This window comes from Mytilus californianus, unplaced genomic scaffold (assembly GCF_021869535.1).
Source record: "Mytilus californianus isolate M0D057914Y unplaced genomic scaffold, xbMytCali1.0.p SCAF_11, whole genome shotgun sequence".
Lineage (NCBI taxonomy): Eukaryota > Metazoa > Mollusca > Bivalvia > Mytilida > Mytilidae > Mytilus > Mytilus californianus.
Window position 1 is genome coordinate 6,001,132 of NW_026262593.1, and position 27,737 is coordinate 6,028,868.

General features: G+C 34.4%; 1 protein-coding gene across 1 annotated transcript in view; it reads right to left on the reverse strand.

Annotated features, from left to right (window-relative positions):
• Positions 1–19,579: 19,579 nt before the first annotated feature.
• The window catches only part of LOC127720765 (mucin-2-like), a 37,550-nt gene continuing 29,392 nt past the window's right edge, over positions 19,580–27,737 (reverse strand). The window contains exon 3 of the mRNA XM_052227519.1: positions 19,580–26,143. Coding sequence (XP_052083479.1) covers positions 19,674–26,143 — 6,470 coding nt within the window. The 3' untranslated portion in view covers positions 19,580–19,673. The remainder of the gene's footprint in view (positions 26,144–27,737) is intronic.

Here is a 27,737-nt window from a genome sequence, read left to right on the forward strand (position 1 = left end):
GAATATTAAGTAGAAAATAAAGACAATACCATGTCAACAGATAAAAGGTAAAAGTAGATATTAAGCCTATTACAAACTACATATGAAACTTAAAATTGATTCACTCGAGCCTACCACGAGATGCAGATAAACTAGAAAGGTCTGGAAGGTGATGGATATTTCAAAACTAATGCCATCTGTCATATGTTTTACAACGTCATTTAAAATATTGAAGTAAAGCGTATTCGATGGACGTAATTTACTTGGATAAAAAAAAGGCCAGTTATAGCTTGGACAAATTGAAAGTATCCGTGGTCATCTAAGTCGAAGTTATTGAACGTTCTTTCAGCTTACTTTTCGTTGTGGACTTTGCTCATTTTTGAAGGCCTTACGACGACTTATAATATACACGTCTGTTGGTCTATGGTGTACAGCTTTCCTGGTGGCAGTCATACCAAACTTATTTTGTATTATCTACTTATGATTGAAGGAATTAGTCATTTATTCATTTGCTTGTTTGATTGTTTTGCTAAATCAATGGAATGTTCTTTTCTAAAAACTACCTGTAAGCCCAAGTATCTATAACCCCTACAAAACTGTACACACGTCTTTCGAGTCATATTGGTAACGTGGTTATTCTTATCTAACATTCTGTCAGAGTTATCAATGTAGCAGCCAAGGTATTGAATATCTAAAAAAAAGATCAAATTGCATGGGAATATTTGATTTATATCATTACAAACATTACTATTTCAGTTTGGGGTCGTAACAGCAGACACGGCAGACACGGCAGTAACTGTACCAATTATTTTCAGGCGTACGGCAAACCGTGTTACTGGAAATCGGAAATACCAAACAGGATATACAGCAAAAGCTGCAAACAAATTTCCATATTTACCACAGATGGTATTGAAAGTGCTGCTCAGGTTTTTAGACTTTATCGAACTTAAACTGTCGTATTGCATTTTAATCGATACGGCATTGACTTCAATTTATTCATAATAATAATCAATGTTCTTCTACGAATATATAAAAAAAATACTGACTAACTGGCATAATTACACACAAATGAATGTTCATGAGTAGCATGTAAGATTTCCAACAAAATTTCATTTGCAGCAATATGATGATAGATATAAATAAGAAGATGTATTATGAGTGCCAATGAGACAACTCTCCATCCAAGGCACAATTTGTAAAAGTTAACAATTATAGGTCAAAGTACGGCCTTCAAAACGGAGCCTTGGCTCACACCGAACAGCAAGCTATAAAATAGTTATGTGCCCTTGAGTATAGAGGTTTGAAAATTTTCAGAGCGACAAAAACCGAGAGAAAATCTATATATTGGAGTATTTCTTGTCAAAGTATTAATAGATTGAATTGAACATTTATTATATGAGATATCTGTATGCTGAATTCAGTCATCAACAACTTGTGGAAGTGTGTATTTTGAAAATTGAATAACAATCAAAGTGAGTTGATTTAATAATGAGCAACATGGCCGACCTAGTAAACAAAGATAAACAATCCAAGTTAGATAAATTTATCAACACAAGTCTAGTGCTAAACGTGATCAACCAGCTAGTAGTCCTGACTTATCTTCTCCTTCTTCGCAACAGGTCGAAAAACAAGCTAAGCTAAAAGAATTTGAAACATCCCCAAATCATGATGATAATGATAATGGTAATGATAATCATATTCCACATACTGAGCACATTCTTGCAAAATCCATTGAAAATGAAACAGTATTCAAATTATCAGAAGTGTCTGTGCTACATTAAACAAACAAGCATTCATCAATACAATAATTCCTATGATAACAGAAAAGATAATGGATTAAGTGAAACCCAAAATAATAGAAATTGTTGATGACCGAATCCAACCATATATTGACACGATTACTCAAAACAAAGATGCTCTGATATTGCATGAGGCAGAACTGAAAAAACAAAGCGACGAAATAAAATCCCTAAAATCCAAGCTAGGCAAGGTAGAATCTAGAATAGAGGAACAAGAGCAATATTCAGGAGAACAAGTTTAAGGTTCCATAATGCGTAACATGGTCTTCAGCAATAAAAACAAACTTAAAAACAACCCTGACAAGATTTTTATAGCTGAAAACCTGACGAAACACAGATATGATCTGATAAACAGACTAAATACTCTGCGTAACAAAGAAAAGATACATTCATTCTGGACACATGACGGCACAATACTTGCGAAGACAACTGATGTATCCAGCTCGAAAAATGTAAAATCCAGACAAGACATATATAAACTCGGTGGGGAAGTCCTAGAGGGTGATAACCAAGATGAGGATTAGACATTCCGTTTCACCAAGTTTCATCTTTTTGTACTAATAAATTCTTTATAAAATTGGGTTGTATTTAGTAAATTCAGACGATTGTGTCTATTCAGTTTTCTTGTATTTTTGAACTGTATTATCCTGTGTTTTGTTATTGTTTATTATATGACATAGCACGTGGTTCAGTTTACATACTGTAAATTCAGAAATTATTGCGTGCATTTATTATTGCGATTTTAATTTTTGCGATATTGAGAAAAATCCTGTTAAATTCATATAAAAAATTTCAAAATGCGAGTTTAAATTATTGCGATTATAACCCTGTCGCATTTTTCGCAGTAATAAAAACATCGCAATAATTTCTGAATTTACAGTACACTGTTGAGTGTGTAAATACTGTAATAAATGTATGAGTACAGATCTCAGTTTCAAAACTAAGATATACATTCTTTTGTGTTGTTTATTTCACATTCAGGTGTCATGCTTACTCTAGCGTGATGGATTGTAGTAAATAACTTCTGACCTTAAAATCATAAAAAGTAGACTCCGCCTCTATAATTCCTTTTATCGTTAATCGTAATTGAAAATACTATAATTTCTGTTTTTTGCATATGATCATCAATAACTTTTATTTATCTCTTCCATAGAAATGCTATTTCTTAGATCATCACGAACTTCTCTCGTTTAATTCGCAACCACCCCCTTTTTTATGTGTTCAACTTTTACGTTGTTATATCTCAATTTGTACATAGTTATTACAGCATGTAATGCCGTTGATAAACTCAATTGTGATCATTCGAAGTGTTATTGTTTGTATTCTTTAAATGTCTTAAAACGGTTCTATTTTTTAATATAAGAATGCTTTGTTATATATCTTTAATCATTTGCATTCACATAATCTATTATATTATAAGTTTCAGTCGGGATTTATTCCCGTATATTCTACTACCCACCAGTTGATCGAGTTGTATTATAATATTATAATGGCATTAAACGACAAGCAAGTTACTAGTATAACATTTGTGAATATAAGTAAAGCATTTGATACAGTTTGGATCAAAGGTCTTTTATATAAACTTGAAAAATATGGCATTAATGGGGATTTATTATGTTGGTTGAATAGTTACTTATCGGGACGGTCACAAAGAGTGGTTATGAAAGATTCAGTCCACATTGGGCTGCTTAAGAGCTGGTGTGTCCCAGGGGTCGGTACTGTGTCTATTATTGTTCTTGGTTTATATAAATGACATTGAAGATGATCTAAGTGGGTTCAGTAGACTTTTTCCTGATGACACATCTATTGGCCATACAGCACTTGATGTTACACGTCTAAACACTTTAATAAATATTGATCTAGATAATTTGCAAAATTGGTCTGAAAAGTGGATGCTAAAATTTAATCCTAATAAAACAGATATCATGATTTTTAATACTAGGAATATGCAGAACGTCCTTACTTTTGATTTTGGTGGAGTCTCAATAGCTCCTGTAGATACACATAAGCATTTAGGTATTATTTTTAGTAGTGACTGTAAATGGAATAAAAATGTTGATAAACTGTATATAACGGTTAACATAAGTTCGTCTCAATGGATTTCAATTATTAAGTTAATACAAAAAGGATGCTTACATTAAATCTATGTTCTTGTCATCTCTTTATCCGTATTTTTAACGTCAGAATTTAATATCAGTATCACAATAATATATATTGCACGTTACTATTTACAAATTGTACAGGTAAATAGAATGTCCTTGAAAAACACACGCATATCAGTAGGTGTTTTCCATTTGGACCGATCGTTTGGTATAAACCTTGGGTGTGTTTGATTATTCAAAATTAAAACGTTGGATATCCATTGAGCCGCTTCTATTATTTTCTTGTTTATAAATATTATAATAATAATTATTGTTATTTATTTAATTATTTTTCATGCCTTCATGCTTATTAGAAAATTACACATTTATGTAATGTGCAATATAAATTTAATGTATACTCATGTATATTATGGAGAAGACGGAACTAAGTTGGAAAACTTGTGTCTAATCCATTTGTTTTATACACTAAAATATGTTTAAAATAAACTAGCAAGCTATAAAGGGCCCCAAAATGACTAGTGTAAAACAATTCAAACAGGAAAACTAACGGTATAATCTATATAAAAAACGAGAAACACCTATGAACCACACCAACAAACGACAACCACTGAACAACAGCAACCACTGAACAACAGGCTCTTGACTTTGGACAGGTGCATAAAAATGCAGCGGATTTAAACGTTTTAACTGGCGCCAACCATCACCCTAACCTGAGACAGAAGTGTAACATTACAACATAAAATATCAATTGAAATGGCTTGACTCGATCAAAAAGACATTTAAAAAAAACACTGAACGAATAAGTTTGATCTATGACACAATATAAATACAATATTAAAACGTAGGTTCCTATATAACACAGATGTTACAGGTTGTAATAAAAAATATGTAGGAAGAGTGCCAATAAGACAACTCTTACCTGGGACAAAATGGCGTTGAATAAAACAACGTACACAGGTTAATTTGAATATAATAATTTTGATGTTAGGAGTACGGAAGTAAACATTTTTTTACAAAATTGATATATTTGTTGTTCAGAGTACGAGTACAAAAGTGAAAATTTATCGTCATACTAAATACTTATCAAAGGTGGTACATATTAAAAACAGTGAGACGAGATATTACACAAAATAAGTTAACATTGCATTACAGAAATGCATTACAAATTGTGTTAACAGGTCAAATCAACATGAAAGTACGATTTGAGAGTACTCGCATTTGCTGAAAGCTAGTTAAAAGCCAAAAACAATTAACAATAAAAAGTCATGCATCAGAGACTAAAATCAATTAAAACACATCCCAGGGATTTAGTGTTTTAACGCCATGGACAGTCAAAGAAGACATGCCAAAATAAAAGTATCGACAGGCAGTAGGATCGTTAGGATTTAACCATATAATAAATATGTATCATGTTATATATAGATAAAGCAATATATAAATAGAAAATTAAAACCATTCTAAGAATACAAATTTAGTTATGTTTTAATTTGTTGATGACAAAATCGATGTTAGTGCCATTTGAAAACAATATTCAAAGATATTATCACAACATTAATAAGATTTTTATGCAAAATGTCCCCACTTATATTTCGTTATAATTATTAAAGTACAAATAAAAGCAGGTGCTAGATATACTCGAGGAAACAGCAACTTAAAGACAAAAAATACCAAAAACGACATCAAGAGGGCAACATAGAGATTACAACAAAAGACAGATATAAAAATAAGGAGGTGTGGTATAATTGCCTATATAAACAATTTGTCAGGCTTAACAGGGATCTAGTTTTAATTATTGTCTTGATGTGCTGTATTTTTATCATACTGAGCTCTTATTTTAGTTGTCATTGTTTATTGTGTAGTTTACTTAATTTATATAAGCAATTAATTGTCTTTTTATGAGATTATTTAGGGGTAGTGCCTTATTCCTTTTGGTCATTTTCAGAAGCCTTTGTTCAATTATGAAGTAAAATATTTTTTAAGTTTACAAGAAATCATTACTCTTAGACCTTTTACAATGATTTGGATCAATACTATTTGCTATTAGTAGTTTCAAATTGGAAAATTTTGATTTTTAGTACAAACCGTCTTTTTTTTATTTGTATAATAGAGCTTTCCATGAGTGCTTTTGGTACTTTTATTATTGTTTTCATTATAACTTTGCTTTGAATTGAAAAGAAACAGCAGTTGAAGTAATAGCTCACTTGTTTTGATAATAATTGCACCCTAAATTGTGCTTTGTGTTGAGAAAATGATTTTATTACATAAAAAAATACTATTAAAAATAACCGTACAGTGATATATATACTAAGTATATTTCTTAATATTTGCCGTGGTTGGATTTTTTATATTTCTTTTATCTGTCATAGTAGTTCATTTTGATTTATTCATCTTTTAACTACACTTCACCTTTTCGATATTTTAGCATTTCTTCTGGTCCTAATTTGGGTAAAATAGCCAATTCCTCAAACACGTTTTATAAATACTTAAAAAAAATGAAATATATATTTATTATTTTGTCTTTTTTATTTCCTTAACAATGCTTTATCACATGAATTGGTCAAAAAAGATATCTATATTTATCATGGCTATAACCGATTATTTGTTGGATAAATTTGCTTAAAAAACCTTAAATTTGGCAATTTTCCCGTCAAAAAGGATGAAAATAGATGGCGCTGCCAAACTCGGCTATCCCATAAAATTTAAGCAAAAACTTTTACAAGTTAAACTGGCATGGCCAAAGTGTTTTGTGTACCATAATTCACGAGATTCTATGAGATTCACTCCTAGACACTTTTGCATGGTTTTCTGTGAAAAAGGCTCTAAAATTACAAAATCTATGATAGTATATTTAGAAAGACAATTTTGAAAGATCATATCACAGTGATAAATTCATAACCTTTAAATATAAGTTTATTTAAGTGATCAGTTAGTTTACATAAATCGTATCTGAAACCCAATATTTGTATCTATGGAAGAATAACGTAAAGGTGATTAATCCTTAACTAAATAATTTGATTCCGTCGATTGAAATTTAAAACGTCACTGCAGCCACTGCCATAAAGTTCAAGATTTTCAATCTTCCTTTGCCGCTGGTAAATTTATCACGATTTTCTTAACAGCAAAGTTAAAATATTTGGCGGGAAAAGAAAAAAATGGTGGTAACGGAACATTTTCCAAGAGTGCACAACATATTGAAACGTCGTATATACAGAGCCTTACAGGAACTGGGCACAAATTTACGAAAGTAAAAAATCTCGGCTGCAAAAGGGTGAATGGTTAATCAACCTAAGATTGTTTATATCAGATGACACAGCTGATAAACACATGTTTTTGCTGTGTCCATTTTAATAGAACATAGAGGTATTATATTGCTCTTTAGTTTGACATTTCGTGGCCTATTTGGATTAAATTGTTGAATTGGCCTTTCGTTTTAGTGTCTCCTTTCTATATTTTCACTTCGAAGAAATGATATCAATTACACGATTAGAATTCCTTGGTTCAAAAGCTTCCATAAAAGCCCACATACATGATGTTTCAAAATATAAGGCATTACACATCACATCAATATAGAGTAAATCATACTAATAAATAATAAAAAAAAAACACTACATATAAACATATAGTTTGTTCTGACTATAAAAATGATGTGCAAATATCGAATTAGAGAGAATTTGTTCAATTTTGAAACTGATTATCTAAATTTGAAAACAAACTTAACCAAAGAGAATACTAATTACAAATATCCGGACATCTGAATGGGGATTCAAAGGATATCTTGTAAGATTCGTCACTTTAACCACACAAAGCGTTGTAAAAATTTAAAAGAAAAGGGCAATAAAATAAATGAAGTGCAAGATGAATTTCTTTTGTATACATTTTCCACCTATTTTTTAAATCAGGAACAAGGTCAACCAAAACGTGCTATATTTTACAAAGGTAATTCAGTCTGAAATAAACAATCCACATCAGCATATACAGCAAGAAAAAGGACTTACATTTTTCATCTATGGGCATAAACTGCCACAATTTGAAAGATAAACATACACATTATAGATAGCAACTGGTGAAATTAAGTGACCAGCCGGACTTTAAAAGCCGAGGATACGTCACCCCCTGCAAACATTTTTCCTTCCTGGGCTGGCAAGCCTTAATCAAGTGTTAATTTTGCGACCAGGACTCTCCTCTCTAAAAATTACCTCCAGTCATCTGATTTGTCTAGAAACTAGACTCTTTTCATTGACATTTTATTTGATATAAAAATAAGGAGATGTGGTATGACTGCTAACGAGACAACTAGTCACCAAAGTTCAATAAAGCGGATGTAAGCAATTATAGGCAACCGTACGGCCTTCAACAATGATAAAAACCCATACCGTATATTCGGCTATAAAAAGCCCCCACATGAAAAATATGAAACAATTCAAATGTGAAAACTAACGTCCTAATTTACAACAAAACAATTTACTGACAGTTACTGACAGCTAGTTCAAAGCCAATAACAACTAATAAAAAAATCATTTAAAACAACTTATATGTTGGTTGGAACGAATCAAAAAAGAGCTGTGATAGGTCATAATCTAAATATATCAATACAAGATAACCAATAACAGTTGTTGAAACACAAAAGCTTCTAGGTATATATATTGACAAAAATTTAGACTGGAAATTTCAAATTGATCATGTATGTAAAAGCATAAGTACTCGTATTGCACTGTTATCCAGAATTAAGAAATATCTAGATATTAGTAGTAGAAAATTATTTTATAATGCATATATTCTGCCCATATTTGTTGCTCAATATGGGGAAATTGCAATGCAGATGGAATTCAAAGAATTGATAAGATGCAGAAAAGAGCTGCCAGAATTATACTTGACGCACCAATACTAACACATACTGCACATTTATTTAAAGAGCTGAATGGTTAAATTTCAAACCTAGGATTTCTTATCATAAATTGATTCTTGTTCATAAAATTATCAATAATAAAGCACCTAATTACCTTAAAGAACGATGTTGTCCAATTATAAACCTACACAGCAGAAATTTAAGATCATCTGCAAATAATAATCTAGTTGTAGTGAGGCCTAATACGTTTTTTTATATTTTTTGTGAGGGCCTCAAGGTAGATTAGTGAATGCTAATTGAGTCACCCTCTTTAAATAAAGTCATTATTATTATTATTATTATTATTATTATTATTATGTATCTAAGACAACATTCTGATCTGTAGCCATCCCGGTTGCGAGTTCATTTAACTGTAGCTCTATGGGAATGAGGCAACCTTGTAAAATGGACAAACAAAATCTAATTATCTAATTATTTAAATGTGTTTTATTTTAGAATTCTGCTATTTCTAACCATCAATGCATACTGAAATTAAAGACAAAAGAGATACCGATTCGACATGCATTTTAATAGACACGTCAAAATCGAGACAACACTAGATCAATAATGTTCAAATATATTCACATACTTTGGGTTATATCTTGGATACTCTAATGTCTGATACCATCTAATTCTTATCATGGAAGCAAACACGATCACAAAATCTGTGAAAATTTCAATTTGTTTTTTTAAATTTCATACATCCTAGAACAAAAATCGGAAGTAAGTTCAAATGTTTTTTTGTTTAATTACATATGAAAGAGGACAACAGGGATCGACAAAAGATAAAAGATTGTACAACATGTATCACATCAACCACCAACACCAGACCCTCTAACAAAACAGATATACAAGCAAAAACAAACCACAACGAACAGCACATGGGTAAGATAGCATGATTTGTCACATAATGTGTTCGGTCAATTATGTAACAGTAGACATCATCCAAAGTATATCATCTCAAAATAATTTGTAATCTTAGTAACTATGAACATGTCTTAATCACTTTGACAATTGCTGAAACTATTGTCCCAGTTGACCGATACAATGTACTAATTTTTACATTCAAAAAAGCATAATTTGCCTTTTAGGACGGTACATGTTCATATACACCCATTTAACCTATGATGATAGGATTAATGAAGAATGAAAATAACTTATTACTTATCAGACTTACCGTCGAATACCGATCGAGTAACTTATTTGTATCATGTAAAATATCCAATAAAAAAAAGTTAAATACAACATTAAAATGTATAACTTGAAACGCAACCATGGTACAGTATGCAATTTTTCCGAAATAAACAATATGTCAGCCTTCAGCATATAATAATTAATTCTGGAAAGTTGATAGAATTGATATTTTATATAGATACAACAAATATATATATGAAATATGCATTCATGCAACTAATTGGCTGTTTCTTATTTTATAGCGCGTTAAGCTCATCATTCTACGGATTTGTGTCATTCATTGTTACTAAAGTATTTCATTTTCATAAATCGTTTTCATTGTTGAGCTCTCATAAACATAGGTTTTCAGAGGTAAAAAGAGAAAAAACAATTGTACAAATTATGACGTACGAGGAGTGCCTTTGTATGGTTATGTGTTTTTAAATCAATTTGAATTATCTGTTTTATTGATTTAAAGTCTATGTTGCAACTTTAAAGAAAAACTGAAATATGGTCTGATTTGCACTGTCTAGTATTTATACTGATAGGTCCAAGTTAAGTTTGCTCTTGCCCGAGTTTTACAAATAATTTTATCACCGACAGTTCAACCCGATCAAAAATAATGCAACATCAGTTTACTGATGTTCTAAACTAGTAAATTAATATAGAATATTCTAAGAGAGAATAAAACCTGAATGAATCGAATGATATTTTGGGGAAAAGAGACCGGATGTAAACAAGTGTTCTTCTGTGACGGGAATGGGCCTCTGATAATACATTGTGGAAATAGTCTTCTTCTGTGACATGATTGAGCCTTTCTTAAGATATTGTGTTCTTATGTGACAGGATTTGGCCTCTTATAATATATTGTTTAAATAGCGTGCTTCTGTGACAGGGTTGGTCCATTTATAAAATATTGTGTTAATAGCATTCTTCTGTGACAGGGCGGGGCCATTTATAAGATATTGTGTAAATAGCGTGCTTCTGTGACAGGAGAGGGCCCTTCAAATATATTGCATAATTAGCGTGCTTCTGTGACAGGGCGTGGCCTTTTATAAGATATTGTGTAAATTTCGTTCTTCTGTGAAAGGATGGGGCCTTGTATAAGATTTTGTATAAATAACGTTCTTCTATGACAGGGTGGGACCTTTTATCAGATATTCTGTAAATCGCAATCTTCTGTGACAGGGTATGACCTTTTATAAGATATTCTGTAAATCGCGTTCACCTGTGACAGGGTGAGACCTTTTATAAGCTTTGTGTAAATAGCGATCGTCAGTGACAGGTTGGGACCTTTTATAAAATATCCCGTAAATCGCAATCTTTTGTTACAGGGTGGGACCTTTTAAATAAAATATTCTGGAAATCGCTTTCGTCTGCGACAGAAGGGGGGGGGACCTATTATAAGATAGATGGCAGATAGCGTTCTTCTGTGACAGATTGGACCTTTTATAAGATATTGTGTAAATAGCGTTCGTCTGTGACTGGGCGTTATTGTGCAAATAGCATTCATCTCTGACAGGGTTGGACCTTTTATAAGATATTGTGTAAATAGCGTTCTTCTGTGACAGGGTAGAGAACCTTTTATAAACTATTGTGTAAATAGCGTTCTTTTGTGACATGATGGGACCTTTTATCAGATATTGTGTAAATAGTGTTCTTCTGTGACAGGGTGGGACCTTTTACAGATATTGTGTAAAAAGCGTTTTTCCGTGACAAGGAGGTACCTTTTTCAAGATATTGTGAAAATTGCGCTTTTCAGTGCAAAGAATTAATGATCGTATTCATTTATTGCCACTCCGCCGATGAAACTGACCGCCACGACGACAAAATAGCCAATAGTGCTGAAAGTGGCAGTAACACCAATCAGTCAATTTATTGTCATGTTAATGTTTTTATTGAATCTTTAAATAAACTTTTGACGTCGATCATCGATTTATCAATTGTTTTCATCAGCAATCTTTCAGCAACCATTACGTAGGCCACCAGGTTTCCTGAACCGTTCATCATTATTGTAGAACGGTTTAAGTACTTTATCTATAGAAATAATCTGAACACTCTTATATTAAATGGTATCATTAACATTTCTCTTTAGTTTTCAAAAGACTTTATATTGGTAACAGCATTGTGCATCAATATTTATGAAACTGTAAACACCACCACTAATACCATTTCTCCAGTAGGAATCTGAAATTGTTTTAATACTATCATTAATTCCATAATATGTGAAATTGGAATATAAATTCTTCCCTACATTTTGAGTAATTTAAAAATCTTCTTTGAAAACCTGGTTCATTTAAAAATATTTGTATTTAACTTAAATTTTTCGACATGCGTACGCGTTGTTTGTGTTTGTTTAGATGAACATTTCCATGGATGATTCGATTGTTGGTGTAGTTGATGATACTGTTCCATTTTTTTTTTTTGTAATTCCCGCGATTATTTTTATGTTTTAACATTAAAATGATTTATTAGGGTGATTAGATCTGCATTAATAAAAATTAGAGTTGATACGAAATTTACAATCAACAATCATATTAAGTCTAGAAAATACGGAAAACACCATGGCCAAACGAAAACTGCTCACAAAACACATCACAACAAAGTAAACATTGAGCAACAAAAATCAAACCAAATCCGAGGGTGAATTCAAGCGTTCTTTCAGGAGCCCTGGTTAACTAGTTTACTAGGGGTATTCATCGTTTTTACTTATGAAAATTCAAAATCCGATGACAATTTGCAGTGGGAGATATCCCAAATAAGTTATAAAAAGGAGGCAAATGATACCTAGGGGACAACTCATTAATTGAAGAGAAACAGACAATGCCATAACATAGAACGGAAAACGACGAAAAGACGAATAATTCCACAAAACAATACATAGAAAGCTAAAGATTGAGAAACACGAACCTAACCAGAAATCGGGGGTTAACTCAGGTTGCGCTCCGGCAGGGTAAGCAGTTCTTGCACCACACGTTGCACCCGTCTTGTTGCTCATGTGGTACCTATCTGGTGATACTTGTCTTTAAATTTACTATTTATCTTTGTTATTTCGAATCAATTTCGATCAAATTATACACAGTATGCAGGTGCTGCTTGGATGCTGATAAGTAGAAATGGAAGGTTCCATATGAGAAAATTTAAATTAACATGTTTTACTTTTGTCGTAAAGTTTAGCTCCTAACCGATTTTTCAAGTTATCGATATTACATGTTTGGAAATTAATGTATCCACATTTAATATACTCCGCCCGAATATCAGCATGTTAAGTATGTTTGCTCCTCTTGTTTTTGAATTTTTGCCAGATATTGGGACTCCTCTGGTTTTATCCATGTAGTGCCATCAAAAAATTTGCTTGCTAAACCCCCATTTTTCTTTTCATAATTTTATTACATATAGTTTAAAAGGCCATATTTGAAAATCTTATAAAATCCTTGTTATTTTTTCATTTTTTTTGAAAGAAAAAAGGTACCAATGTTAAATGTATGAAAAATCTAGAGAGAATCATTTCCCGGCAAATTTGCAATGGCTTATATCTCGAAAACAAGCACACGGACCCGTCATTTTTTTCTGCTTTTCTAGTTCCTTCATTTATATACTATCAACTTTTAACAGTCTTTTGAAAAGCTTGTTATTTTGAAACAGAGTAGCGAACATCCTTAGATATCATATATATAACAGGTAAAAATCTTACTACTTTTATAGAATTCTCTTTTGACATTCACAAAAGGTAGCAATTTATCTATGTTTATGACTCAGGTGCTAATAAAGTCCTTATAGTGTACACATGCACAAGCGTAATGTATTAACTGAAATATGTAAATACAAAACGATGGAGCAGAGGGTATGTTACTGTTTAGAAATTAAAAGATGACAATAAAAATTGAAATCATCACGTTTCCTATAGAGTACAAACATTTTATAATATCATTTTTAGTGTATTTTGTTATGGGAATCAGTGTGATTCTTCACACAGTAAGATTTTTCGCGAGGAATTTGTATTTTACTTTTTTTTTTTTTGTAGAAAAAGCTCTGTTAAATGAGACTATGTATTTGATCTTTCAATTGAGCAAGGGGAATAGGAATATAGTAGTGTGAGACGTAGACAAATCAAAGGGTTTGATATTACTGCAAAATTATACAGATTGCGATTGGAGATTTTGGAGTATAATTTTAGAATTTTTAAGAATCCACATCTGATTGACACCGCTGGTAGAATATACGTCACCACGATACTTCTGAAGGCTATATTACTGTAGAAAAAACTGTGGTAAGAACTTTAGACATATGTTTAGTCTTGACAACGGCTTCATATCGTTCTTTATAAGGATTTTTGTGTAGTTTAGGTATCCAGTGTAAAAATTGGAGATTTTCATAATCCTTTCTAATTGTAATACCAAAGGAGGAAATTACGAATTTTTATTTTCTAAAATTTTTCCACCAATGAATGATGTAGAGGTATATGTCACAAATGATAGTGTTTTCCATGTTTTTGAAGAATCAATTCTTAGGCAGGAATATAATTACTTTTGAAAAACGTGTAATTTACCACTTGGTATGCAGTTTATCTCAATGAGTAGATAATAGATTTTAGTGATATATGTTAAAGATATGTACTTTGAGGATGTCTCTAGATTTTTAAACAATCAAAAGGATTTTTTCTTTGTTGAAAGGTTGGTTTGTTTATTTTAGTTTTGTATTCGCACATATGAATGAATTTTATAGTATTTTCTCATAAAAGAACCACTATATCATATGCAAATTTTATTACCACTACATTATGTACAGATTTTCATTCTAAAAATAATTGATCAATCACTGAAAAGTATGGCAAAAATATTCCAACTTTTGTTAAAAATATCTACTATTTTATTTTTCCCATGCTGTATAGAGACTTTATTCTATTTCGCAATGCCGGCAATGTTAAAGCTTTTTAAAAATATGTGCAGTTAACAATATATTGTTTTATTTGCAGATAAATCAAATTAACAGCATACCCTCTAGATCATTTTGTAATATCCCCAAGCAGGAAAATTCTTAATGTAAATGAAACACTTATACCATTTGACAAAAACCAAGAGTCAATTTCATCAATAAATGTTTGTACAATCCCACAATTCCAAAATATATGTTCAATTGTTTCTGCTTCTTCTTGGCAAAAAGTACAGTTTGGATTGTCAATAACATTAGTTTTATTCAAAAATTTATTTTTACCTAAAATATGCTGGTTTATTCAATATTGTGACCACTGCAGTTTGGTATTTGTAGTGACTATAAAAGTTAATTTAAAAATTAGTCTCCATTCATTTTCATCTGATCCTAAAATTCCAATCCTCTTTTTCTGACCTGTTGAAACTATATTATTTCTAATTAATAGTGAATATATGTCTTTAGTTCCCTTTGAACTTTTCAAAAAAATCTTGGCAAATGAAGGAATAAATGGAGTGGCTAGTTTATATTTATCAAATACATAGCACTTTCCTGCATTCTTTACAGTAAAAATTATGCTGTTATATTTCATAACATTTCTGTCAAATTTGAATTTTGTTTCTAACTGTTCCAAACTGAGAATTTTTCCAGCATCTGATACAATGTCAATAATAAAAAATATACCTTTATTGAACCAGTTTATATAAACTACAGGTTTATTCTTTTTTTATTTTTATACATTTGTTCTTCCACAGTGGGCTTAATAAAATATATTCCAAGGAACAGTTTTCTTCTTTAAAAACAATAGTAGAATACACCATGCCAAAATTAGTTTTTTCATATTTCCTGTAATGTATGACAGATAACCATTATCAAATTTAATTATTTTTTCTTGATTCATTATGGAAAATAAAATATTTTTCCATTTATAGTTAGATTGAAAAAGTTTTCTAACATATGTAGATTTGAGGGCTGTGACGAAGGGGCTAAGGTTGATCATTTTCAACCCACCTGCACTGTAGCCTTTTTGTAACAGCTCTTTTTTGACTCTATGTACAGGCGAATTTCAAATAAATGTAAAAATAAGCTCGTTAATCTTTTTAACAAGTTATTGATCTGGATTTGGCATTGTTATTATAAGGTAATTAAGGACAGGTAAAATCAGAGTTTTCACAACTGTGATTTTACCTATTACTGTAATATTTCTTTTGACCACATCTTAATTAGAATTTTTATCTGCAGAACTTTCTCATTATAATTAATGTTAATAATTTTATCAAGAACAACATCAAAATTAATACCCAATAACTTAAAAGTTGTTGTACTCCAGGATAAATTGATATTTGGACAATTCATTCATTCATATCTTTATTTCCTCTACATAGAGATTACACGAATTATATTATCATGAACAATAAATTGATAAATAAATAAAAGAAAATACAAATGATAAAGTTATAAACAATACGTAATATTTACATATAAATGCAAATTCTAATATACAGTAAAAGAGTAAAAGAGAATATATCGTAAACTGGCGATATTGCATGTGCTAACATTATACTTTATTGTGTATTCGGATGCAGATTTTATTACACGGACGTAGCAAAGTCGCTAAGACGGGTGGCACATGTGGAGCTGGATCTGCTTACCCTTCCGGAGCACCTGAGATCACCCCTAGTTTTTGGTGGGGTTTGCTTTGCTCAGTCTTTAGTTTTCTATGTTGTGTTTTGTGTACTATTGTTTGTCTGTTGGTCTTTTTCTTTTCTTTATTAGCCATGGGGTTGTCAGTTTGTTTTCGACTTGTGAGTTTGAATATCCCTCTGGTATCTTTTTCCTCTCCCTTTTAAATGAATCTAAGTCGGAGTCACTGAACACAGTTGAAACGTCTTTTCCTAGACAAATTGTAAATAATGATTTATCTTTACATTCACTTAGTTTAACAAAGAGATCAAGACAAACGTTTTCTATTATTAAGTTCGGCCAAGTGCTGTACATCTTTGATGTAAACGTACAGCCAAAGCATGCATGTTCGAAAACGTCAATGAACAGACGGTCGCAAATTTCACAAGATTTGGAAACGTGGTTTGGAGCGGTAGATAGAAGTTTTCCGATAAACAGTGCAGTGCGAATGTCGGAGCTGTTCGAAGGGAATTTCCACACATGAGCCGCAGATACAGATTTATGTATATATTTGAATCTCTTTAAGTCATTGTCCGAAATAATGCGAATCAGCCAGTCATTGTCATGTTTCGTTTCTACTGCATTCACAACAGTACGTTTCCATTGCAGCTTATCAGGAAAGTTGCAATCTAATATAGGTGATAAGACATTCATACAGATTGTATTTATTCAGAATGTGCAATATGTCCAGAATAAATCTAATATGGTTTCGTCCATCTAACAGGCGCGAAAAAAGTCCTTGTAGAAAGATGTGTTTTGCAAGACAAGAGTTTTTCGTTTTACAAAATGTTCCAAAGAAATATAATTTACGTTTTTCGATTTCACATGTTATATTTCGTAGCCCAACCATGCTTTCACACATATCTGATCTTGTTGACGTCTTGAATTTTTGTACGTGCTTTACAACAAAATGCTGAAGTCATTCAGTAATGTCATATCTTGATTTTTCAAATCACACCAAACTTCACAGCCATATAACAAAGTAGGAATTACGACCGGCTTATACAGTTTCACGAGAACTAATGGATTCGTATTATCACCTCTTAAGTTGGCAATTGCAAAATAAGTGTTTCTAACCCTCCTACAAGATTTTGTCGTTAATTTTCCGTTTAGTTCAATGCCTAGATGAATATGGCTTTCTACAACAGGTACAGATTCTTGGTTTATTTCCAGTCATTGCTGTTTTTATTGAAGATTTTGAAAATTGAATAACACATGATTTCTTTCCGTCGAACTGAAACCGCCGGTATCGAGCATGTGTTGTAAACGCATCGGTGTTGTACATGTAGCAATACATGTAATATCGTCAGCAAGTGTCTATTTGAAATGTCATTGTGTAATTAACAATTCTCAGTGTGTGTTTTTCAATTTATTTCATCTCAGTGTGTTTTTTGAAAATCTCAGTGTGTAATTTTAAATTATCAGTGTGTGTTTTTAATTTTTTCAAATCTCAGTGTGTAATTTTAAAATCTCAGTGTGTAACTTCGATTTCTCAGTATGTTATTTTAGGTTCTTAAATCTCAGTGTGATTTTTTTAATTCTCAGTGTGTAATTATTTCGAAAAAATTGTTTAAACATAGTTTTGACGAGAACGGCTTGCCATAGATAAGTACTATCTTTTCGAAAAGCTTAAATACACTAGATAGTGAACATACGGGCCGATAGCTGTCCGGGCTCAATTTAGGTTTATTATCTCCTTTAAACAAGTCTTTTCTGCCAGTCATTAGGAACTTGCTGTTTTTCTATAACAATATTAAGAAAAATTGAAAAAAAAAATCCGCAACTTTCGGTCCACCATATATCAAATGTTCGTTTTGAATCATGTCATTGCCACAGGCTTTTCTACGTTTTAGCTGTTTAATGACAGAGCTTACATCGTCACAAGAAATAGGTCCACCTGGTAAGTATAGGTCTTCATCAGCTTTACATACTCGTTCAATTTCGCTGTAAGGTTTATTCATTTCATTAAGAGTTGGATCATCGAACGCTGACGTATCTTTTCGTGTATAAAGATCTTCAAAATAATTCACAAATGCATCACAAATCGACTCTGGTGATAAGTGAACAACGTTATTATGTTTAATTTGATGACACACTTTTGAATGTTTTGGTTTTTGGCGCTTAATTAGTTTCCAGAATAGTCTTTTGTCATATTTGGCAGTGTTATTAATGTCATCATACATTTCTTCGATATATCGTTCATTTGCAAGTTTCTAAATGATTTTGAAATTTTGTTTGGCTCGTTTGTAGTTAAAGTATGACTCGTGTTGCATACCTCTGGGTCTTCCGTCTTGCATCCATACTCTACTCATTTTGCATTCTTTAGTGTGTGCATTTTTCACGTCTTCATTTCAGTATGGTATTGTGTGCGGATTACACATATTACACGGAATTGTCTCTTTCGCGGTATTCATAAGCGTATTCACTAGTTTATGAAAAATAAGTTTATGTCAATGTCATCTTTTTGCACTTCCCGTATTAGTCTATCTAAAGGAACACACAATATATCTTGATAGTCTTTAATATTATGTTCTGTGATCTTATGCTAAGCTGGAAGTTTCGTAAAATTGTTTAAGTCAATATGTGGGTTTTCGTCTCGTTCCACATAGGCGATATTTGGTAGATGATCTGACGTCGAGCTAAACGTTCCTTCTTCAAGGATTTCATACCGTCGTAATTGTCTGACTGACGTCTTGTCTATCAATATATAATCTAACATTGTATTTGTTAATGTGAATGTGAACTCTGGACCTTTTAGTGGTGTTTTACATGCGTCAGTAAATGGAAGAAAAATATAGTGTCTATGTACAAAATGTTGCAGCTCTTTTGATTTTATCGTGTTTGTAAACTGCAAGTTTTTGTTTATACAAAATTTATTGTCTTATATGAATAGTATAGATATGAGATACAAGAGTATTTCAAAAACTGACAAGTTAAACGATTTATGTAATTGCGTTCATGGTAAAAGGGATATATCTATTTTGATTTCAATAAAAGTGTAATCAAGAACGTTTTTTAGACTTGGCGACATTGCAGCCGAGAATGTCAATGGTAACAATTATACCTGTAATAAGACAAATGAAGACGACTCCAACATATCCTACGGATGTCGCCGATACACGATCATCTGGAGCTGATATCTTGGTACGACGCATCCGGGTTGTATTGGATTTGTTGATACTTAGTTCTTTTTTCCATAAGATCTAAATCTGGCTTTAGTAATTCTCTTAATTGATCAAGAGTTAGATTCATTCCACGTAAGAAATCCCACTTGCCTTTGCCTACTTTTGAACACGGACAAAGGCATTTATCTGGACTGAATGGATAGATAGAAGTGACCACGGGTTTTTCCGAAATTGTATTTACTATCCTGTTGTATGCAATTGTTGTCTTTGCAGATGTTGAAGGCGTTTTCATGTCTGTAGTTGTCATTGTGGATATTGGAAGCGTTGTTATTTTTGTAGTTGTCATTGTATATGTTGAAGGCGTAGTCTGCTCAGTAGCTGTTATTGTAGACGTTAAAGGAATTGTCACCTCTGTAGTTGTCATTGTAGGCGTTGTCCGCGCTGTAGCTGTCATTATTGACGTTGAAGGCGTTGTCTGCTCAGGAGTTGTCATTGTAGACGTTGAAAGCGTTGCCTGTCCTGTAATTATCATTGCATACGTTAAAGGCGTTGTCTGCTCCTCTGTGATTGTCATTGTAGACGTTGAAGGCGTTGTCTGCTCTGTTGTTGTCATTGTAGACGTTGGAGGCATTGTCTGCTCTGTGTTTGTCATTGTAGACATTGGAGGCGTTGTCTGCTCTATAGTTGTCATTGCAGACGTTGGAGGCATTGTCTGCTCTGTAGTTGTCATTGTAGACGACGAAGGCGTTGTCTGTTCTGCAGTTGTCATTGTAGATGATGCAGGCGTTGATTGCTCTGTAATTGTCATTGTAGACGATAAAGACGTTGTGTGCTCTGTTGTTGTCATTGTAGACGTTGAAGGCGTTGTTTGCTCTATAAATATCGTTGTAGATGATGCAGGTGTTCTCAGCTTTTTATTTGTCATTGTAGACGTTAGAGGCGTTGTATGCTCTGTAGTTGTAAATGTAGATGTTAAAAGCGTTCTCTGCTCTTTAGTTGTCATTGTAGACGTTGACGGCGTTCTCTGTCCTGTAGTTGTCATTTTAGACGTTGAAGGCGGTGTCTGACCAGAAGTGTTTATGTTAGATGATGCAGGTTTTGTCAGCTTTGTAGTTGTCATTGTGGACGTTGAAGGCGTAATCTGCTCTAAAGTTGTCATTGTAGACGTTGAAGGAGTTGTCTGCCCTGTAGTTGTCATTGTAGACGATGAAGACGTTGACTGCTCTGCAGTTGTCATTGTAGACGATGCAGGCGTTGTGTGCTCTGTAGTCGTCATTGTTGACGTTGGAGGCGTTGTCTGCTCTTTAGTTGTCATTGTAGACGTTGAAGGAGTTGTCTCCTCTATAATTGTCATTGTAGACGTTGAAGATGTTGTTTGTCCTGTAGTTGTCATTGTAGACAATAAAAGCGTTGCCTGCTCTGTAGTTTTTATTGTAGGTGATGCAGGTGTTGTCAGCTCTGTAATAGTCATTGTTGACGTTGGAGACGTTATCTGCTCTGTAGTTGTAATTGTAGATGTTGGAGGCGTTTTCTGCTCTGTAGTTGTTATTGTTGACGTTGGAGGCGTTATCTGTTCTGTAGTTGTCACTGTTGACGTTGAAGGCGTTGTCTGCTCTGTAGTTGTCATTGTCGATGTTAAAGGCGTTGTCTGTCCTGTAGTTGTCATTGTAGACGTTGAAGGCGTTGTCTGCTCTGTAGTTTTCATTGTAGGTGATGCAGGTGTTGTCAGTTTTGTAATTGTAATTGTTGACGTTGGAGACGTTATCTGCTCTGTAGTTGTTTTTGTAGATGTTGGAGGCGTTGTCTGCTCTGTAGTTGTTATTGTAGACGTTGGAGGCGTTTTCTGTTCTTTAGTTGTCACTGTTGACCTTGAATGCGTTGTTTGCTCTGTTGTTGTCATTGTAGACGATGAAGGCATTGACTGCTCTGTAATTGTCATTGTAGACGATGTAGGCGTTTTTAGCTCTCTAGTTGTCATTGTTGATGTTGAAGGCGTTGTCTGCTCTGTAGTCGTTGTTCTAGACGTTGGAGGTGTTGTCTGCTCTGTAGTTGTCTTTGTTGACGTTGAAGGCGTTGTATGCTCTGTTGTTGTCATTGTGGACGATGAGGGCATTGACTGCTCTGTAGTTGTCATTGTAGACAATGTAGGTGTTGTAAGCTCTCTAGTTGTCATTGTTGACGTTGAAAGTGATGTCTGCTCTGTAGTTGTTGTTGTAGTTGTTGGAGGCGTTGTCTGCTCTGTAGTTGTTATTGTAGACGTTAGAGGCGTTTTCGGCTTTGTAGTTGTCTTTGATGACGTTGAAGGCGTTGTCTGCTCTGTTGTTGTCATTGTGGACGATGACGGCGTTGACTGCTCTGTAGTTGTCATTGTAGATGATGCAAGCGTTTTGTGCTCTTTAGTTTTCATTGTTGACATTGCAGGCGTTGTCTGCTCTGTAGTTTTTATTGTAGGTAATGGAGGTGTTGTCAGCTCTGTAATTGTCATTGTTGATGTTAGAGGCGTTGTCTGCTCTGTAGTCGTCATTGTCGATGTTGGAAGCGTTGTCTGCTCTGAAGTTGTCATTGGAGACGTTGAAGGCACTGTCTTCTCTGTAAATGTCGCTGAAGTTGCTGCAGGTGTTCTCAGATTTGTTGTTGTCATTATATATGTTGAAGGCGTTGTCTGCTCTGTTGTTGTCATTGTAGACGATGAGGGCATTGACTGCTCTGTAGTGGTTATTGTAGATGATGTAGGCGTTTTGTGCTCTCTAGTAGTCATTGCTGACGTTGAAGGCGTTGTCTGCTCTGTAGTTGTCATTGTAGACATTGTAGACGTTAAAGGCGTTGTCTGCTCTGTAATTATTATTGTAGACGTTGAAGGCGTTGTCTGCTCTGTAGTTGTTATTGTAGACGTTGAAGGCGTTGTCTGCTCTGTAGTTGTTATTGTAGACGTTGAAGGCGTTGTCTGCTCTGTAGTTGTTATTGTAGACATTGTAGACGATGCAGGCGTTGACTGCTCTGTAGTTGTTATTGTAGACGTTGAATACGTTGATTGCTTCGTAGTTTTCTTTGTAGATGTTGAAGACGTCGTTGTCTGCTCTGTCGTTATCATTGTTAACGCTGAAGGCGTAGTCTGCTCTGTAGTAGTCATGGTAGATGATGCAGGTGTTGTCAGCTTTGCAGTTGTCATCGTTGACGTTGAAGGCGTTGTTTGCTCTATAATTTTCATTGTAGATGTTGAAGGCGTTGTCTGTCCTGTAGTCGTCATTGTAGACATTGAAGGTGTTGTCTGCTCTGTAAATGTCGTTGTAGATGCCGCAGGAGTTCTCATTTTTGTTGTTGTCATTCTATACGTAGAAGGCTTTGCCTGCTCTGATGTTGTCATTGTAGACGATGAGGGTATTGACTGCTCTGTAGTTGTTATTGTAGACGATATAGGCGTTTTGTGCTCTGTTGTTGTCATTGTTGACGTCGAAGGCGTTGGCTGCTTTGTAGTTGTCATTTTTGACATTGTAGACGTTGAAGACGTTGTCTGCTCTGTAATTATCATTGTAGACGATGCAGGTGTTGACTGCTCTGTAATTTTCATTGTAGACAATGCAGACGTTGTGTGCTCTGTAGTTATTATTGTAGACGTTGAAAGCGTTGTTTGCTGTGTGATTGTCTTTGTAGACGCTGAAGGCGTCGTTGTCTGCTCTGTCGTTATCATTGTTAACGCTGAAGGCTTTGTCTGCTCTGTAGTAGTCATGGTAGATGTTGCAGGTGTTGTCAGCTTTGTAGTTGTCATTGTAGATGTTGAAGGCGTTGTCCTCTCTGTAAATGTCATGGTAGATGATGTAGGTGTTGTCAGCTTTGTAGTTGTCATTAAAGACGATGAGGGCGTTGTCTGCTCTGTAGTTGTCATTGGAGACGTTGAAGGCGTTGTCTGTCTTGTAGTTGTCATTGTTGACGTTGAAGGCGTAGTCTGCCCTGTAGTTGTCACTATAGAAGATGCAGGTGTTGTCAGCTTTGTAGTTGTCATTGTAGATGTTGAAGGCGTTGTCTTCTCTGTTGTTGTCATTGTAGCCGTTGAAGGCGTTTTCTGTCCTGTAGGTGTCATTGTAGACGCTGAAGGCGTTGTCTGCTCTGTAATTTTTATTTTAGATGATGCAGGTGTTGTCAGCTCTGTAATTGTTATTTTAGACGACGAAAGGGTTGTCTGCTCTGTAGTTGTCATTGTAGGCGATGCAGGCATTGACTGCACTGTAGTTGTCATTGGAGACGTTGAAGGCGTTGTCTGTCTTGTAGTTGTCATTGTTGACGTTGAAGGCGTAGTCTGCCCTGTAGTTGTCACTATAGAAGATGCAGGTGTTGTCAGCTTTGTAGTTGTCATTGTAGATGTTGAAGGCGTTGTCTTCTCTGTTGTTGTCATTGTAGCCGTTGAAGGCGTTTTCTGTCCTGTAGGTGTCATTGTAGACGCTGAAGGCGTTGTCTGCTCTGTAATTTTTATTTTAGATGATGCAGGTGTTGTCAGCTCTGTAATTGTTATTTTAGACGACGAAAGGGTTGTCTGCTCTGTAGTTGTCATTGTAGGCGATGCAGGCATTGACTGCACTGTAGTTGTCATTGGAGACGTTGAAGGCGTTGTCTGTCTTGTAGTTGTCATTGTTGACGTTGAAGGCGTAGTCTGCCCTGTAGTTGTCACTATAGAAGATGCAGGTGTTGTCAGCTTTGTAGTTGTCATTGTAGATGTTGAAGGCGTTGTCTTCTCTGTTGTTGTCATTGTAGCCGTTGAAGGCGTTTTCTGTCCTGTAGGTGTCATTGTAGACGCTGAAGGCGTTGTCTGCTCTGTAATTTTTATTTTAGATGATGCAGGTGTTGTCAGCTCTGTAATTGTTATTTTAGACGACGAAAGGGTTGTCTGCTCTGTAGTTGTCATTGTAGGCGATGCAGGCATTGACTGCACTGTAGTTGTCATTGAAGACGATTCAGGCGTTGTGTGCTCTGTAGTTGTCATTGTAGACGTTAAAGGTTTTGTCAGCTTTGTAGATGTCATTGTAGTTATTGAAGGCGTTGTGTGCTCTGTAGTTGTTATTGTAGACGTGAAAGGTTTTGTCAGCTCTGTAGTTGTCATTGTAGTCGTTGAAAGTGTTGTCTGCTCTGTAGTTGTCATTGTAGACAACGAAGGCGTTGTGTGCTCTGTAGTTGTGTTTTCCGTAGTTGTCATTGTCGACATTGAAGGCGTTGTATGCTCTCTAGTTGTCATTGTAGACGTTGGAGGCGTTGACTGCTCTGTAATTGTCATAGTAGACGATGCAAGCTTTGTGTGTTCTGTAGTTGCCTTTGTAGTCGTTGAAAGTGTTGTCTGCTCTGTAGTTGTCATTGTAGACGTTAAAGGTTCTGTCAGCTTTGTAGTTGTCATTGTAGACGGTGCAGGTGCTGTCAGCTCTGTATATGTCATTGTTGAAAATGCAGGTCTTGTCAACTTTGTAGATGTCATTAAAGACGTTAAAGGCGTTGTCTGCTCTGTAGTTGTCATTGTTGACGTTGAAGGCGGTGTCTGATTTGTATTTGTTATTGAAGTCGTTGAAGGCGTTGTCTGTCTTGTAGTTGTCATTGTAGACGTTGAAGGCGTAGTCTGCTCTGTAGTTGTCACTGTAGAAGATGCAGGTGTTGTCAGCTCTGAAGTTGTCATTGTAGACGTTGAAGTCGTTGTCAGCTCTGTAGTTGGCATTGTAGATGTTTGAGGCTTTGTGTGTTCTGTAGTTTTCCTTGTAGACGTCGAAGGCATGGTCTGCCCTGTAGTTGTCATTGTAGACGTTGAAGGCGTTGTCTGTCCTGTAGTTGTCATTGTAGACATTGAAGGCGTTGTCTGCTCTGTAGTTGTCATTGTAGGCGTTGAAGGCTTTGTCCGCTCTGTAGTTGTCATTGTAGACGATGCAGGTGCTGTCAGCTCTGTAGATGTCATTGTTGAAAATGCAGGTTTTGTCAACTTTAAAGACGTTGAAGGCGTTGTCTGCTCTGTGGTTGTCATAGACGTTGAAGGCGTTGTCTGTTTAGTAGTTGTCATTATAGACGTTGAAGGCATAGTATGCTCTGTAGTTGTCACTGTAGAAGATGCAGGTGTTGTCAGCTCTGTAGTTGTCATTGTAGACGTTGAAGTCGTTGTCTGCTCTGTAGTTGTCATTGTAGACGATGCAGGCGTTGTGTGTTCCGTAGTTGTCATTGTCGACATTGAAGGCTTTGTATGCTCTCTAGTTGTCATTGTAGACGTTGGAGGCGTTGACTGCTCTGTAATTGTCATAGTAGACGATGCAGGCGTTGTGTGTTCTGTAGTTGTCATTGTAGACGATGAAGGCATTGTCTGCTCTGTAGTTGTCATTGTAGACGTTGAAGGCGTTATCTGCTCTGTAGTTGTCATTGTAGACGTTGAAGGCGTTGTCAATCTTGTAGTTAAAAAGATTGATGTTGTCTCGGACGTCATGATTCCTGTAGGTGATGTTGGCACAACTATCAAAATACAAATATATCATTCTGAGTTATAACATACAAATTATTTTTATCTTTTTAACTAACCTTAATACTTTGTGGAGTTTCGATTCATTAGGTCGCTGCTTCAATCACGCTTAAGCGCACCTCTCCTTTTATATGTATTGAATTGTGTGTATATTGATGATATCAATACTGAGCGTATAAAAGCATATTGTCAAAAACAAAATACCCTTTTTTTCTCAAAATTAACAGTTGAATTTGATATTTTTGGGTATAAAGTCTCTTACACGTTTTTGGTCACATACAATGGTGTAAATAATTCTAAAACTTGGTCTAATACAGTTATGAAAAAAACTAAAACATTGTGATATTGAATTGTACGCTTATTAGATAGCGTACTTCATAAGAGTATTGTTTTTAAAAAAAAGTTACGAGAGCCCCAAATGAATGCATTATCAATTATCGAAGATTTGATCAGAGTATCAAATAACTACGTTGAACACCTATATGCGCTTGACTTTTAACATCAATCAACTCAGTGCACATAGCCGTTGCTACAGCTTTTGCCACCTTATTTCATCAACTCAGTAGTCAGTACTTTGGTACTGACATGATTTATAACAATCCTTCCTAAAATTGTCCGTTAATAAATTTTGAAATTATAAAGAAAATAAGGTTTCAACTCCCTCTGGCAAAGTTGACCTTAAATACATTTTTGCTATTTTTTTAGGTTCTTTTTTGGTTATATAGCCCTTCAACTGTTTCGGTTTTTATAAATCCTTGGATTTCAAATATTCAGCTTTGGTCGTTCCTGATGAAGGTAAATCCAGAAAAGCGCTTCGGACGCATGAAATTTATAACGTGTTGTTTTCATCATTTTTTCACGGATCCGTAAGAGTGTCTGTGAGCTGTGACGAGTTATTTACGGATACCAACGAGTTATTTACGGATGCTTGAGATTAACTAAGAGTTGGCGATCCGTAAGGACTTGTTAAAAAATCCGTGTATGTGAAGGGGGCATTAAAAACTTTTGTTTTGGTATTTCAGTCCAAAAAACGGAGGAAATATAAAAATAAGAAGATGTGGTGTAATTGTCAATGAGAGAACTATCCACCAGAGACCAAATGCCATAGAAGTTAACAACTATTGGTCCCCGTACGGCCTTCAACAATGTGAAAAACCCATACTGCATAGTCAGCTGTAAAAGGCCCCGAAATGACAAATGTAAAACGATTCAAACAAGAAAACTAACGGCCTGATTTATGTAAAAAAAACAATGAACGAAATATAAATATGATATACAGCAACAAACGACAACCACTAAATTACAGGCTCCTGACTTGGGACAGGCACATACAGAATGTGGCGGGGTTAAACATGTTAGCGGGCGCCAAACCCTCCCCTTAACCTGGGACAGCGGTGTAACAGTACAACATATGAACAAGCTATAAAAATCAGTTGATAAGGGCTTAACTCATCAAATCACAAAAAAAACCCAGACAGAACGTGGCAGGGTATTTATACACCCTACAACAAAAAAGACAACAAGTACAGTTCTGGTGGTACTCGCAGTTTATGACAGCTAGTTCAAAGCCAATAACAACTAATAAAA